The sequence below is a fragment of the Salvelinus namaycush genome, chromosome 5 (assembly GCF_016432855.1).
Source record: "Salvelinus namaycush isolate Seneca chromosome 5, SaNama_1.0, whole genome shotgun sequence".
Taxonomy (NCBI): Eukaryota; Metazoa; Chordata; class Actinopteri; order Salmoniformes; family Salmonidae; genus Salvelinus; species Salvelinus namaycush.
This window is the reverse complement of record NC_052311.1, coordinates 57,616,197-57,632,671: the sequence shown is the minus strand read 5'-3', so window position 1 is coordinate 57,632,671 and position 16,475 is coordinate 57,616,197. Positions and strand designations below refer to the sequence as shown.

At 44.2% G+C, this 16,475-nt stretch overlaps 1 protein-coding gene across 1 annotated transcript in view; it reads left to right on the top strand.

The window, feature by feature from the left end:
- Positions 1 to 265: 265 nt before the first annotated feature.
- The window catches only part of LOC120048528 (activating signal cointegrator 1 complex subunit 3), a 148,363-nt gene continuing 132,153 nt past the window's right edge, over positions 266 to 16,475 (top strand). The window contains exons 1-6 of the mRNA XM_038994591.1: positions 266 to 310; positions 920 to 1,066; positions 2,717 to 2,867; positions 5,855 to 6,048; positions 6,220 to 6,618; positions 12,146 to 12,263. Coding sequence (XP_038850519.1) covers positions 977 to 1,066; positions 2,717 to 2,867; positions 5,855 to 6,048; positions 6,220 to 6,618; positions 12,146 to 12,263 — 952 coding nt within the window. The 5' untranslated portion in view covers positions 266 to 310; positions 920 to 976. The remainder of the gene's footprint in view (positions 311 to 919; positions 1,067 to 2,716; positions 2,868 to 5,854; positions 6,049 to 6,219; positions 6,619 to 12,145; positions 12,264 to 16,475) is intronic.

Here is a 16,475-nt window from a genome sequence, read left to right as displayed (position 1 = left end):
CCACGATGGGATCCGTTTCATACCCCCAAAAATTATACCTGTGAAAATAATATTTTTACAAATGAAAAGAGTTAGTCATCAGTATCTTTGATGATACTGTAGGCAAAGATAATTGTCATAAATACCTGTAGTTCGCTGATTTCTCTCTCACAAATCGACTACTGATGGCTTGCTTCTTGTATCGATTAATATGGATATTGTAGTCCTTTCCATGTCTACAGACCTACAAGTATCCATAAATGTACTACAATACCCACTACTCCACCTTTGACGGACCATCTGACGTAAACGCTTCTGAAAGTGTAGAAACGTGAGTATTAAGTCCTTGCTGTCGTAACGAGTACAGGTACAATTTATCCATACACCCTTTGTTCGTATTATTATGATGACAAGTACCACACTGTCCTGCATTTGTGGCCATTGCATTGTATTGGGAGACGTGGCAAATTGAGCAGCTAACGTTAGCTGCTAGCTAACGCAAGTCTCCATTTGGTCTCCCTCCAACTGTGCTAAGCTAGCTAGTTAGCTCACGTTAACTATTCTATTCATGTCTACAAAGTCACGTTCTTGACATTGAGATTACAGCATTTCTTTCAAAGACTCGTTTTGGCAAGTGGCTGTATTATTGTTAGCCACGACATGCATTGTCAGCTGAGCTAGCTAACTAAGTGATGATGCTAGCCAGAGTTAGCTAACGTTAGCTAGCTGTCAATGGAGTTGACAGGCTGTCAGACCAAGCATTTAGCAACGTTACCTAAATTGTTTACGCAACTCTTCAGTTATGACAGCATTTACGTAACCTTATCTTCCAATTGAAAACAAATCAAGTCTCTTTGTTGGTGGTGAGGGAAAATGTATTGTTTTGTTTACTCCGCTATTTGATTTTATACCCTAAATGTGAATATTTTTTTACTTTCAGATCAGAGATATACTGTGTTTGATAGAATCTTATGGACCACAGAGTGGTGGGCAACCAATGTCTCCACCCCGGCTCACCGGCGCCCTGCGCTCCTTCTCTACTGTCAGCAAGCAGGAAGACTTCACTGAAGAAGTATATGATCTGAAGGTAAGGCTAACCCAAAGCAAGTTACATTATAGACCATATCTGACTAACTTTTGTGAATGGACACTATTGCGATTTAACAATATCGCAATATTATTTTATCCCTAGTACCAGCACCAAAACTCCAGTATTTTTCCTTCAAAGCTTATCGATCTTCTTTTTAAATAGGGAGCCAATTTGTTTTCATCACTTATGCCCATGATCAAAACTCGTTTTCTCATTGCTCTCTTGAATCTCTGCAGAAGACATTTGGTGAGAAATAGGTTTGTAACATTGAATCGCGATAATAATCACAGTATCGATTCACAATACATATCATATTGGCACCTTAGTATTGTGATATTGCATCTTGAGGTCCCTAGCAATTCACAGCCTTGCTTTATTATAAGAGGGAGGTGGAGCTGATTACGTATGTGAAGTAAGCTAATTGAGGAGGATGCTTTGGGCTGTTGTGAGAACACAGGCTACTTGTAGTGCTTTTTATTTTTATTTTTTATCCCCTTTTTCTGCCCAATTTCATGGTATCCAATTGTTGTTAGTAGTTACTGTCTTGTCTCATCGCTACAACCAGTACGGGCTCGGGAGAGACGAAGGTCGAGAGCCATGTGTCCTCTGAAACACAACCCAACCAAGCCGCACTGCTTCTTAACACAGTGCGAATCCAACCCGGAAGCCAGCCGCACCAATGTGTCGGAAGAAACACCGTACACCTAGCGACCTGGTCAGCGCGCACTGCGCCCGGCCCGCCACAGGAGTCGCTAGTGCGCGATGAGACAAGGATATCCCTACCGGCCAAACCGTCCCTAACCCGGACGACGCTAAGCCAATTGTGCGTCGCCCCATGGACTTCCCGGTTGCGGCCGGCTGCGACAGAGCCTGGGCTCAAACCCAAAGTCTCTGGTGGCACAGCCTTAGACCACTGCGTCACCCGGGAAGCCTTGTAGTGCTTTTTCACTCACGTCCCTCCTTGATATCGCTTTCTCCAGCTTTCTCCCATTTACCATGCTACATCTCTTTTCCTGTTATCTTCTTTAATCTGCGCTCTCTCTCTCCTGTATCAAAACATATTGTAATCTATGCCTCTGCCTCTATTCCCCTAATTTCTCCTCTCTCATTCTGATCGGGGGCTTGTTAAGTTGTTGGTGTGTATTGAGATACTCTGCTTAGGAGGAAATTGGGCCTGGTCCTCAGACCACCACCTCTGGCCCTGTTCTCCCAGAGCTAAATCCTCCACAGTGTGAAAACTACTGCTTGAGGGAAAAGAGGGACTAATGAGGGTCGTTGGGAGATTATCAGAGCTCTAGTTAAAATTCTTTAGTTTTAGAGGACATGGAAGTGCTGATTGTAATGAAGGCATGGTGTTAATACTGCTGCCGGCCCTCCTTGCACTGAACCCCCTGACCTGATGAGCACTAATACCCAATGCTAAAGGAAAGGCTTATTTCAAAGTCGCTCGCTATGCAAGGAACTTAGCGTATGCTGCTGCGCTATGTCTTCGAGTTATGAAAAGGACTTAGAATTACCCTCTGCTGTGTGTTTGTGTGTAATATAGAGGGATATGCAGAGAGGTGACTGTGCATCCAATATCAGACTATGTAGTTTCATGATAAATCTGTAACTTTATGCCCTTGCTGTTTGTTTGTCTTATGTTAGACCAAGCGTCTGAAGAGGCAGGAGCTGTTCTCCAGAGAGGGCCTGACATGGCAGAAGATAGTCCAGTTCTTCACTCAGCACCTGGAGAAGGCAGAGCAGCAGGCTGCAGCACAGGAGCTGAAGAGCATCCTACAGGCTGCCAAGCAGATAGGTAATCAACTCGCTTGACTGGCAGGGATGCACTTTCAGTCATACAGCACCATTGTAATGTTATGTTATCTGTGAGGGTGAATAGACAGTGTTTTCCCTAGGACTATTCCAAGCAGTGGCAAAGACAGTTGTTGTTTTGTAGACACCATCTGAAATGAAATTTTCCCTTTAAAAGAATTATAACCTTTATACCAGCTTATGTTGCATGGCGGCTTTAAATGGGCTGAATCATGGGGTTGTCCATTCCATGGGGCGCCACTACTAAATTAATATAGGTTAAACACTGATAGGTGATAGGTAATCAACTCATTGGCTTGGATGATATACACTCTATTATATTTCCTCGCCGTCAAAATGTGCAATAGTCCTCTATAGTTTTTAGCCACAAGACAAAGCACTGAGCCCCCCCCCCCCCCCCCCCACTGTTGGGATTCAACCTCCTATGGAGAGCTTGTTCCACCAAAAGGAACCCCATACAAGGTGTCAGAGCTTCTGCTGTCACCGCAGGGACCGCCCCACAACAGCATTCAGGTTTCCTGATGTGACTTAGAATTAGATTAGATGCAAATCCCCCACAACTCCTCCAGAAGTCGTACAGCGGTGCAGCACAGGGGCAACTCCTACTGCTCTTATTACTATTCTGATACTACCTGTTGGGGGACGGGGGGGATCTCTCTCTCACACACACACATACACACACACACACACACACACACCTCTGTCCCCTGTGGTGGCATTTTCCTGTATTACCAAATGAGGAGAGTTACAAACCACACACCAGTCAGAGTTATACTTAAAATTAATCTTTAATAATAAGAGCTTTACAATAGCCCTTTGACTTTCAACAATTCACTATCTATAATGAATTTTGAGTCACTACAGAAGAATACAAAGATCTTTTATAGCCAAGATACACCCCTCTCAACTTACATGACAAACCACAGATCTTAGGAACTCTTCACAAAGGGACTTTTACTTGAGAAAGGAGTATCCCTTAGCCAGATAGCATTCGCTATAAATTATCGCTCAGTTTGGTCTCTAAAACGAGGTTCTAATCGCGTTCCTGGTAGTCCATAGTACAAAAACATTACCTCATCCAAGGCATAACTCAATTGTCATCTCAAGTAAACCCCCTCTTGACCCCACTCCTGGACAAGCTCACTGAGGGCAGTGAGCCTATAGGTCATACACTGTCCCAGGATAAGTGTAAGATGAGAGAGGACATACAATGTTTTCAGACACTGCCATACACCTCCCCCCCAATGGGAAAAGGAGGGAGTGACTGGGGCACAGACATTGTGGAGACAAGTAATTGGTTCCCCATTAATCACGCCATCCCTTCACATGGTTTAAGAATAGGTAAAGACACATTCACATATGAAGACAATGTTCCATTCTGTCCTCTTGCCTTTCTGATATTCTGCATAGCACCAGGGACATGTGAAAGACAAGCCTGACCTCTCCCCTCTCTGGGCCCCAAGTGACTGAACCCTAGCTGAGGGAAAAGTGCAACTGCCAACACTATAGTCCAAAAGGATACATTCTAATGACAAGTATCTCACATAAGCATATTATATAAATAAAACATCTTATTTATCTATGTTACCCAACTAATTCTAATTAATCCGCCACACCCCCTAACCCCAGGGCGGAGCGCCTCTGTAGTGTACAGGAAGAGACTGAGGCCCTGCAGGACACACGAGAAGGCATCTTTGAGGCTCTCTCAATTCGTCTCTCCTCGATTTCTCACGTCCACTCTCCTCACCTTCTCAAAACGTGTTAGAGGAACGTGTTTTGAGAAGGTGATGAGGAGAGAGGACACAAGGAATCGAGGGAAGACAAATTAAGAACAAGCCTGGGGTTCTAACAGCAGCTACATGTATGTGGGGGACCAAGAGCTCAGGATAGCTAGTGGAGGCTGACTGTCTGGGGGTGTCATACATGAGCCTTTCAACAGAGTCAGGCCAGGGCCATTATCTCTGAAAGATGCATAATATAGTGTAGAGCTTGATGCAGGTTCCTTAGCTGAGGGGTTTTAGTGGAGAATATCAGGATGTTGTCAGAAAATAAGTGTACAGTACATTCTAACAATAGACACATGCAGTAGGTCACAAACCATGTTGTACAGTCAGTATTTGTACTTTGAAATGCTGTCTAAGAGCTCACCAAGAGAAGCATTATGGATGGCCTACCTTCTTGAAATCCTATGATAAAATCGCATTTTTATGAAAAAGCCAATTTTGTTCAATTTATGTTCTTTCTGTTTGCCACTACTCTTTTTTTTGTCTTCATCATTGAACGTCTAGAGAGCCTTCCGCGATAATACGTTTTTTTGAAAGGTTCTTGACCATGCAATTTTGTTACTTTTAATGTGCCCTTAGCCTGTCTCTACCTAGAGCCTCGAGAATAAAGTAAAGCTCCAGAACCCACTGAGAATGAAGATGAAAAACATCCATCGTGCCCTGACACACACAGTGGAGAGTGAGATGCTTTTAAGCCATTTTAATTGGCTTAAATCCTTTTCATCCGTTTCTCTGCCTCTAAGTATGACCCTTTATTTTCTCTCGCTCGCTCTCTCTCTTTCTCCCCTCTCTCTCCCTCTCTTCTCTTTTGGACAATTAGTCCCGATTCCCTCTAAATGAGCTACGGAGAGCGGACACGTGTCTTTCCGTCTTTCATTTCTCTGAGGAGCAGTGCTAGACAAGGCTAGACAATGCTAGCGTTTTACTGCTTGGAACATACAGTTGGAGCATACAGCAGTGCAGCAAGAAATGTCACATTGCTGTAGTCACTAGCCAGCAAAGGTATCACTAATGGTAGTGGGTTTTCTGATAATCACAATGATCATCATCAGTGTCAGCATAGTTGTGATGCTGATGGCAGAACATATTGCCTCAGTTGAAGAGTGGGACTGAAGAAACTGGCCTAATAATAAATGATGATGGTATCTAGCTAACTAAATATCTTGTTTCCCCATGTCTCTGGCAGTGGGGACAGAGCATGGCCAGGACACCATTGAGAGTGCTGCTGTCTTCCTATTTGAGACGTTCCACAACAAGGACCATGTGGGTCACGAGGAGACGAGGGCCATCAAGCAGATGTTTGGGCCCTTCCCCTCCTCGGCAGCCGATGCCTCCTGTGCTGCTGTGTCCCGGGCTGTGGCCCCTCTGGGAGAGTCCCAGGTGGGACAACTGTAATACTGACTATATATAGGTCTACTTAAAATAAAATATAAAAAAAGTTACTTTTTGGTTTATACATTTTCTTCATAGTATTTTATTATTCTACCATCATATTTTTCTTATAATTTATGCCTTTATTTATTTATTTAATTATTTATTAATGTTTTACAGGTGGAGGAGTTTGTTCGTTCCCAGAGCTCCTGTCGCGCCCCTCAGCGTGGCTCGGCGTTCGGACGCAACATCACCTTCTCCTATGACTGCTACACCCTGGACCCCCAGGAGGCCCTGCCCTGGGCGGGGGACCCTGAAGACGAGACCCCTGGTGGAGGCCTGGACTTCCACAGCTTCCTCAACAACCACCAAGGTCGCAGGGGTAATGGGGGAGAGGCGGATGGAGGCAGGCTAAGCCCGGGAGGGGCTCAGAGCCCTGGGGATGGGACCATCCTGAGGGGGGAGGTGGAGAAGTTCCTGAACGGAGGCAACATGATCTCCTCCAGCCCTGAGGAACTGTGCACCTCCCTGTTTGAGATGCTGGCCTCCACCAAGAGTGACGACGAGCTGCAGAATGAGGTGAGCAGCACTCTCACACCACCTTTACCCTTTTCACACTATTGTGCCGACCCAAACCTCAGTTATTCCTTGACCTTCGCCAGCTGGCCTCTGGGGTTTAAACCCCGGTTCAGACCAAATCCACTTTGGACCTCGTCTCCACGGCAGGTCAACCTTGGCCTTTAGCTCTCTGTGTGTGTGTATGTGTGTGAGGTTGACGTGGTGCGTGTCTCATGCTAAAGATGAAGTTTGGAGAGATCTGTAGAGCTGACCTTAACCTTGTAGGAGAGGAGGAAGATCTTACTGCTTCTGCAGGGAGGCCCCATCACCTAGGAAGGCTGCAGTATGCCTGACATACACACCTAGGAAGGCTGCAGTATGCCTGACATACACACCTAGGAAGGCTGCAGTATGCCTGACATACACACCTAGGAAGGCTGCAGTATGCCTGACATACACACCTAGGAAGGCTGCAGTATGCCTGACATGCACACCTAGGAAGGCTGCAGTATGCCTGACATGCACACCTAGGAAGGCTGCAGTATGCCTGACATGCACACCAGGATAAAGGCTGCAGTATGCCTGACATGCACACCAGGATAAAGGCTGCAGTATGCCTGACATGCACACCAGGATAAAGGCTGCAGTATGCCTGACATGCACACCAGGATAAAGGCTGCAGTATGCCTGACATGCACACCAGGATAAAGGCTGCAGTATGCCTGACATGCACACCAGGATAAAGGCTGCAGTATGCCTGACATGCACACCAGGATAAAGGCTGCAGTATGCCTGACATGCACACCAGGATAAAGGCTGCAGTATGCCTGACATGCACACCAGGATAAAGGCTGCAGTATGCCTGACATGCACACCAGGATAAAGGCTGCAGTATGCCTGACATGCACACCAGGATAAAGGCTGCAGTATGCCTGACATGCACACCAGGATAAAGGCTGCGGTATTGTATGCCACACACAATAAGTGAAACAGTGTTCAGGTTCAATGTTTAATGTCTGAGATTCTCAGGTTTTTAGAGGGTGGAAAGACCTTGGGTTTAGTGTATGTGGAAAGGATTTGCGCCGTTACCAATGAATCAAGACTAGCTAGAAGAACTGGGCTACAAGTACTGGGCAACAACAGGCAATTAAGGCAGCACTTAGTCTGTGCTGAACCATGGTGTTATTGGGACATGTTGTTCACTTCTTCCACAAGAAAATAACACACTTACAGAGTGCGAGAGAGGGGGAGGGAGCGATGCCAGGTTGTGACAGAGGAGAGGATGGATTGATGAGGCTCTGGGCAGAGCTCCCATCTCTTATACAGGTCTTAATTTAGAGTCGTTCTCTCTCTCTCGCGCCCCTGCAGCCCACAAAAACACAAGGTCGCCACACACCTTAATTCATATAATTTATTAGTGGCTCTCTGTTCTGCTTGTTCTCCTCTACCCCCCTATCCAGCATCTAGTCTAAAAGAGGTGTGCTTCTGCATGCGCGTGTGTTAGCAGTTAAAGATCAGGGTTAGAGTGCCCTCTGTAGGCCACCACACGCTCCTGTAGGCCCACCACACGCTCCTGTAGGCCCACCACACGCTCCTGTAGGCCCACCACACGCTCCTGTAGGCCCACCACACGCTCCTGTAGGCCCACCACACGCTCCTGTAGGCCCACCACACGCTCCTGTAGGCCCACCACACGCTCCTGTAGGCCCACCACACGCTCCTGTAGGCCCACCACACGCTCCTGTAGGCCCACCATACGCTCCTGTAGGCCCACCACACGCTCCTGTAGGCCCACCACACGCTCCTGTAGGCCACATGCTGAGACCTCTGACAATGAGATTTCATCCATAACTTTCACTCCTGAATTAGATGAACAGTGCCTCATTCCTCCCTCAGTCCCCCTCCCTCCCTTTCTCTTTCCTTCTCTCCACAGCAGAGTGTAGGTTTTACTAATACCTGAGTCTACATTCTCTTCTAATGTTCTTCACGTAGCTGACATTTGGAAGCCAACTCTCCTACTGACATCTTTAGATGTGGAGTGCCCTTTGTGTGTGTGCACTCCACGCACCTCTCTGCGCGTGACTCCAAATTCAACAGCAATGTTTAAAGGCTCTGTACTCTGTACCATTACATGTGACAGAGGATAAACCCCCGCTTTTTATTTTATTTTATTACCTCTCATTTGTACCCCTGGAATGATGACATTTGCTGCAATAGCAGTGGCTTGAGAAAGAAAGCTTGGTTTTAAAGGTAAGTTTTTGGTGGCTGTGAAAAGAGCTGTAGCTCCATTAAATCACCGAGATTTAGAGTTTTGACTGCTGTAAGACATACTGTATGCGGGTGTGCTGCTTGTATGGCAGTCTCATTCAACATTTGTATTATAACCAGTGATCTATGTGGTCACTGATAGTTGCCTGACTTCCTGAAAGCTTGTTTTGGCCTATGCGTTTTCTAGAACAATCTATGGTTTACAGTTCACCTAATATCTCAGCCTCATCCAGGCTTAAAGGTAAAAAAAATCCTTCAGGGTGGTTAGATCTGTGATCTCCTTCCTTCTGAGGGGAAAACTGTTTCTCAGTCCCAGTGGACTCCTCTGTCCTCCTCACCTTGCCTTCTAGGCTGAGAGGATCCAAAGAACTTCAAGGACAGAATTCATGAGTGCCCATAAAAAATATATTTTCTCCGGGCAGCAGGTGAAAAACAGACCAACAATAACAACACAGTCCCAGGGTCATTCCACCTCAAAAAGCACAGGGATTTCAACACCCACCACCTCAGATTGTTCTGAAATAATTTCTGTAGTAAGAAACAGAAGGTTACAGATAATTTTGTGATATCCAATTGGTAGTTAGTCTTGTCCCATCGCAGAAACTACCGTACGGACTCGGGAAAGGCGAAGGTTGAGAGCCAATCCTCCTCCGAAACACGACCCTGCCAAGTCGAACTGCTTCTTGACACACTGCTCGCTTAACCCAGAAGCCAGCCACACCAATGTGTCGGCGGAAACACCGTACAGCTGACGACGGGCAGTCAGCGTGCATGCACCCTGCCCGCCACGAGTCACTAGAGCGCGATGGAGACCCTGCAACATTATTTTGTTCAAATATTCAAATATAATTTGATTTCTGAGAAATTAAGCTAATTGATTGCACCCAAATTCAGTAAATATAGTACATAAAATCCGATTTGGACCTAAAAAAATTCTGACAATGAGTAAGACATGAGGATTCCAAAGCATTTGTCAAAAGCCCCCCCCCCCCCCCCCCCCATGCCAAATCTTATCTGTTTCTAACTACAGAAATGATTTCAGAACAATCTGAGATTGTGGGTGTCATTGCTTTCTGAAATGACATGGAATGACCCTCCAGTCACTGAGAGGGAAAGGACTTTGGAAACAGAATAAAACCAAGACCCAGCACACAGAGAAACAAAGACTGCCCTTCACAAAGGAGGGCGGCTAACCTGTCACCTGACATCATCAAAGTGCGTCTGTTGTTTGGCTCCCCTACCGCTGTGGCTAACCAAGTCCCCAGAGAAGATGTGGAAAAGCAAAAGAGCGAAGTCTCTCTTTCCATCCAACCATCCATCCATTTATCCATCTGCAGACTGAAAAGCATGAATTGAAGGATCAGTTTTGTATTATATTTTATTATAAAAAAACAAAAACAATGCAGGATAAAACATTCTGAATATATTCAAGACTGCTCATATCTTCTAATATCAGGTACTATGTGGGTTTTGATGTTGTCTCATTGAGTACGGTTACATGCACATAAACGATTTCCCTAATAATCACGTTTACATGGACACACCTGAAATCAGGCTTCCTGATGGGACTTAAATAAATGCAGAAAATCGTCAATCAAAATAAACATTCTACCACAACGATCATGTTATTTTTGTGAAGCCAAATTGAGTTTGGACATAGAATTAATTTTCACATAAAAACTTTAAGATGCATACTTTTTCAGTTTTTCCAAACTCACTTCACTCGTGCATAAGAGGGAGGCTTGTGCTGGCAAATGTGCAGATCAATTACACCGCTGGAACACGGATGAAACTGTTTACATGTCCTAATAATTCCAGATTGCTTAGAAAACTAGGTGTTTTATTCGGCGTATGCTTACTTTGATTTAGACTTTACGCTGATTTAAGATAAGCAGAGTAAAGTGTTTACATGACTTGCATAATCTGCATACTGCCATAATCAGTTTAATATTACACTGAGTTCACAAAATATTAGGAACACCTTCCTAATATTGAGTTACATCCCCTTTTGCCCTCAGAACAGCCTCAGTTCGTCAGGGCATGGACACTACAAGGTGTTGAAAGCGTTCCACGAGGATGCTGGCCCATGTTGACTCCAATGCTTCCCACAGTTGTGTCAAGTTGGCTGGATGTCCTTTGGGTGGTGGACCATACTTGATACACACAGGAAACGGTTGAGCATGAAAAACCCAGCAGCATTGCAGTTCTTGACATACTCAAACTGGTGCGCCTGGCATCTACTACCATACCCCGTTCAAAGGCACTTAAACCTTTTGTCTTGCCCGTTCACCCTCTGAATCACACATACATAATCCATGTCTCAAGGCTTAACAATCTTGATCCTGTCTCCTCCCCTTCATCTACACTGATTGAAGTGGATTTAACATGTGACATCAATAAGGGATCATAGCTTTCAGCTGGTCAGTCTATATAATGAAAAGAGCAGGTGTTCCCGACTGGTGCAGCGGTCTAAGGCACTGCATCTCAGTGCAAAAGGCATCACTACAGTCCCTGGTTTGAATCCAGGCTGTATCACATCTGGCTGTGATTGGGATCCCATAGGGTGGTGCACAATTGGCCCAGCGTCATCTGGGTTTGGACGGGGTAGGCTGTCATTGTAAATAACATTGTAAATAAGAATTTGTTCTTAACTGACTTGCCTAGTTAAATAAAGATTACGTTTAAAAAATGTAAAGACATTTTTTTTATTCCTTATGTTTTGTACACTGTGTATTAGTGTGCATGTAAACATACTCATTGTGTCTTTGTTGCACACAGCATTTCTACCCCCTATGGTTAATACTGTATGTTTCTCTCCTGTGCTAGCCAGCTCCTAGCTCAGTGATCGCTTCCCTCCCAGTTAGGTTTACTGTTGTTTTGCTGTCCCTAGCCAGCTAAGTGCCAGGTGGCTGTGTTTGGGGGGCTAAGCGGCACAGCATTATTCTGTCTCAGGCCCAGACTTACTTTGGGCATGGTAATTACCAGGTGCTCATTCTTGGCACTGCAGCATGTGTTTGGAGGGGAGGATGGAGGTTGTACCATATTATGTGTTTGTTTACTGCTTTAGTGTTTTTGGCTTAAGCACACCATGTCTCCCACTCTCTCTCATATCTCTCTTCATCTCCCCCTCTTTCTCTCTCTCTGCTCCTTTCTCTCGCTCTTTGAATCTCTCTCTCTCTCTCTCTCTCTCTCTCTCTCTCTCTCTCTCTCTCTCTCTCTCTCTCTCTCTCTCTCTCTTTCTCTTTCTCTTTCTCTTTCTCTTTCTTTTCCCCCCCCCCAGCTGTTTGAGCTGCTGGGCCCAGAGGGATTTGAGATGATCTCTGTTCTCCTCCAGAGAAGGTCTTCCATCGTGGACTCTCTCCTCTCCATCCCTGCAGACAGGATCAACTACCCACCAGGTGAGTCAGACCCCACCCCCTGCACCAGAGGCATCCAGGTCATCTCTATAGAAACCAGAGATCCACCACACGCTCAGAGAGCAGTGGGTTAGAGTATCGTTGATGAATTAAACTGTAGATAATTGGTTTGAAATTCAAAGTCTACCTACCTAGACAAATCTTGACATTCATCATTGAATTTTTTTTAATGATGAAATAAATACTTTTTTTGCCTGTCACTACCCCTCATTTGGAGGACCGCTTTTAATATTAGGCCTTTTTTATATAAATGTTTTATACTTATTTACCCCCAACCTTCATCATTGTCAGGGTGTTCTCAAGGGAAGGAGAGGGTGATGTATGATAGGGTCACTAAGGTCGACTCTTGGCTATGCATTTCTCAGCGGGGTTATGACCTTTAACACCTGGTCCATGTTTGGATGTTAATCCCTACAACACAAACAGCACAGTCCAGCTCCAACAACCCTTTAAGATCTAGCTGAGGGTTTGATGTACAAATCAATATTAGACTCGGTAAATCTTTGATGGTCCAGGACTCTAGTACAGAGAGGTACAGTATGAAATGCACAGTGTCCCTGTCTCTCTGTCATGGGTGAAGGTTGGTAAAGCTGTAGCCTACTAAGGCATATAATTACAAATACTTCCCTACCGCTATTCAAGATGGAAAATGTGTTATGTTTATGTACATTTCACATAACTGTGAAAAGGCTATTCACCATCCTCTCTACCCAAAGGTTCAACTTCCCTCCCTCCCTCCCTCCCTCCCTCCCTCCCTCCCTCCCTCCCTCCCTCCCTCCCTCCCTCCCTCCCTCATCGTTCTCTCATTTCTTTGTTCCCATCACCTACCCCTCAGGTCTGTTTTGGAGCTGGGTATTGCTCTCATTTTCTGCATGATTGTCAAACGGCTCAATACACTGTAAAGCTATTACCTAAAGATAGCCTATTAAGCTTAGCTCAGTCCTTCATTATTTCTCTAGGTTTTTGGGAGGAGGTTGGGGGGGTTGGGGGCGGAGGGTAGGGGGTTGGGGGAGGTAATGCACCATGATCCTTTTAAGTCCAAGATAGTCATCTCCAGCACTAGACCAGTCCCTCTCTTTTTGCCCCTCTTGCCTTCCACTACTTCTCACAAATCAGAGAAAATGTAGCAAAGTAGGATTTCACTCTATAGACAAATACCTGGTATTGTATAGTATTACTGTCCCCACGATGAAATCTGGAAGGGGACTGTAGCTCTGTGTCCGTTCTTTAGTACGTTCATCACATGCAATATCTCAGACAGCACTGGAAACTTTAGGGAATCTTTGGCGATCTTGCCATAGAGACCTGGCAGAAACACAATTATAGTGATTGGCCCAAGGGGGGTACTGTAGTAATAAACTGAAATTCCAAACTTTGAACAAGCATATCCTGTCCTGTTTGAGCTACTGTCATGGAATGAGGTGTTATATGCATCCCCTCATGAGCAACACGTTTCTATAAGCTCTGCCCGTTAGTTTTTTTGCTAATTAGACATTTTGTCCCCCACCAAACCAACATTTGAACAAGCATAGCTCCTGCCCGGTTTGAGCTACAGTCATGAAGTTTTGGACATGTAAACATCTTCTCATGAGAAACAAGTTTCCCATAATTACATATATCATTTTGGTACTTGCAAATGAAATGTCTTTCCACACAACATATGTTGGAATAATTGACACGAGGTGCGCCATATCATTCGTGGGGGACAACATGTGTCCCCCACAAATGTTGGTTTGTAGACTTGTTATTATACTGAGGGGTGGCATTATCCCTTAGCCTGGTCCTAGATCTGTTTCTACTGTCTTGCCAACTCCTATGATCAGTGTCCAGCACAAACAGATCTGGGACCAGGCAAGTACCAGAGAATACACTGACTTGGTTGGTGCTGAAGCGTTCTCCCCTGTACTAGGATATGTGTCCTGCTGTAACTTACCTATGCTGATCTGCTCCTTCCTCTATATACAGTAGCCTATGTAGTTCAGTGAAGTATCCTCTCTACATTATACAGCCTTCTCTCTTGCTCTCCCCCTGTAGCTTGGAGCTGAGCTGACTGGCTCATATTAAGGCTGTTGCCCCTGTAGTTCATTGTTTCCCAGGCTTTGCCTACAGTACACTGATTGTTTTATATTGAAGTTACTTCCCCCACGGCCTGTAGCTGAATTCAGTCAGTGATTTCAGTCTGTATTTCCCCACAGCATGGAACTGATTCTACTGGATGTCACTGAAGCTGTTCCCTGTGTAGCACAGTGAGCCCAGTGCCTGACTGTTTGTTATTTTTCATACACTGAACCCCATGCTGAGCTAGCAGTATCACTCCTCGTCTCTCCTGCTTTCTCTCTCCTCTTTTTGGAGATGTTTTCTTCGCTTGGAGGCTAATATATATATATATTTTAACCCTTACAATGTGAACAAAGCTGTGAGTAGCTGAAGATGTGTGTGGGAAGATAAGGATGGACAATTTGTCATTGCTGGGGTTGTCGTTGGTTCCAAATCGTAGGCAGGCATCAAAGAAATTGAAAAAATATATAAATAAAGCTGGAGTTTTAGTTTTTCCGAACATTTCTATATATTTGTATAGCCTAAGGGATTTATGTTTTCTATTTGAGTCATTCATTTCCTACATTTACAGAGGTGGTTGTGATACTGTAAATTAAGCACCTAATTTAAAGGCCCAGTTCAGTCAAAAATGAGATTGTCCTGTGTGTGAGAGAGAGAGAATACTGTGAAATTGTAAATGCGTTAATAGACCAATAAGAGTTCTAAAGCTCTCTGCCAATAACAGCTTGTTTTCAATTTCCCCCTCCACTCAGACAACTCCCAGACAGTCCTAGCAAAATTCTAGCATGAGAAATTGCTCTTTGCTAAGAAGCTATTTTTGTTTCTCCCCCCCCCCCCCTATCATTTTCATTGAAAACAATCACAGTAAGGTACTTGTTACCCAGAAATGATTTGATATTGAGCCAATAAACAGTCTGTATTGGACCTGTAGCCCTTTACACTCGTACCCGTACACGGGTTGAAAATGGTAGATTTGGGCACTGATAAATGCCAAAATTGGAATGCAGTGGCTGTACAGTAACATGCTATACATGACGTCAGAGCTCTTTCTCTCTGCTTCACATTATTTACAAATAATCACGGTTTTCGGCTTCGATTATAAAAATGAAATAATAAATGCGTTATGTGGGTTGAAAGCTGTAACAACACAGAAGTCCCATGATGGTGGTGACTGCCCATTTAGTGCTTATCACTTATTAAGCATCATTTATTCACATTACTTTACTTTAATGAAACATTTCAGTTGTTGTGTATATTACATTTGTTTTATTCGATGACTTTATTGTTTCATTACAAGTCATCATCTCATCTCTATAGAGCTGCTGCCTATGCTGTCTGCCAAAATCACTATTTTAGTGGTTCTTCAAAGTAATTATTAAGGCATACTTTAATGGCCGCTGAAACGATGTCTCTTAGATAATGTGTTTTCAGGTAGATACATCGTGCATTTAGCACGTGTAAAAGAAAACACAGACCGGACATGTAAACGTGCAATGGATTATGGCCATTGTAGTTAGTTTACAGCAGAAAACTTGGTAATTATGTTGAATATTGGCTCCCTACTACTTCGCAGATAGGGTTTGATCAGATTTATCTCTAGAAAAACGGCACATTGAGCTAGCTCACAGAAAAAACCCAAACCAAATGGACCATTTTTAAAAAAAATTTTTTTTACATCTGTCTATTTAGTTGTTTAAAAACAAAAAATAAACACCATTTTGGTTAATCGTGCTACAAGAAGTTGCCCCCATCCCTTCCAGTAATTGGGCAACTTTTGCACTTTTGTTGTCTGAGAGCGATATGCTGTACATTAGGATGACTCTTTGTATTTTGAAAGATGAGACACTGATAATTATAATAAATACAGCTTTGATGTTTAGGGTTAGTCTTACTGGGGTCCTACACATAACAAATACATTACAGACAAAAGACTAACATGTAGTGTGTGTGCATCTATCAGTCACACATGTCAGTACATACGCACAATAATTCGGTCACATGGGGAAGAGGCGTTGTGCTGTGAGGTGTTGCTTTATTTGTGTTTTGAAACCAGGTTTGCTGTTCACTTAAGCTATATAAGATGGGAGTTCCATGCACTCATGGCTCTGTATAATACTGTACGTTTCTTTGAATTTG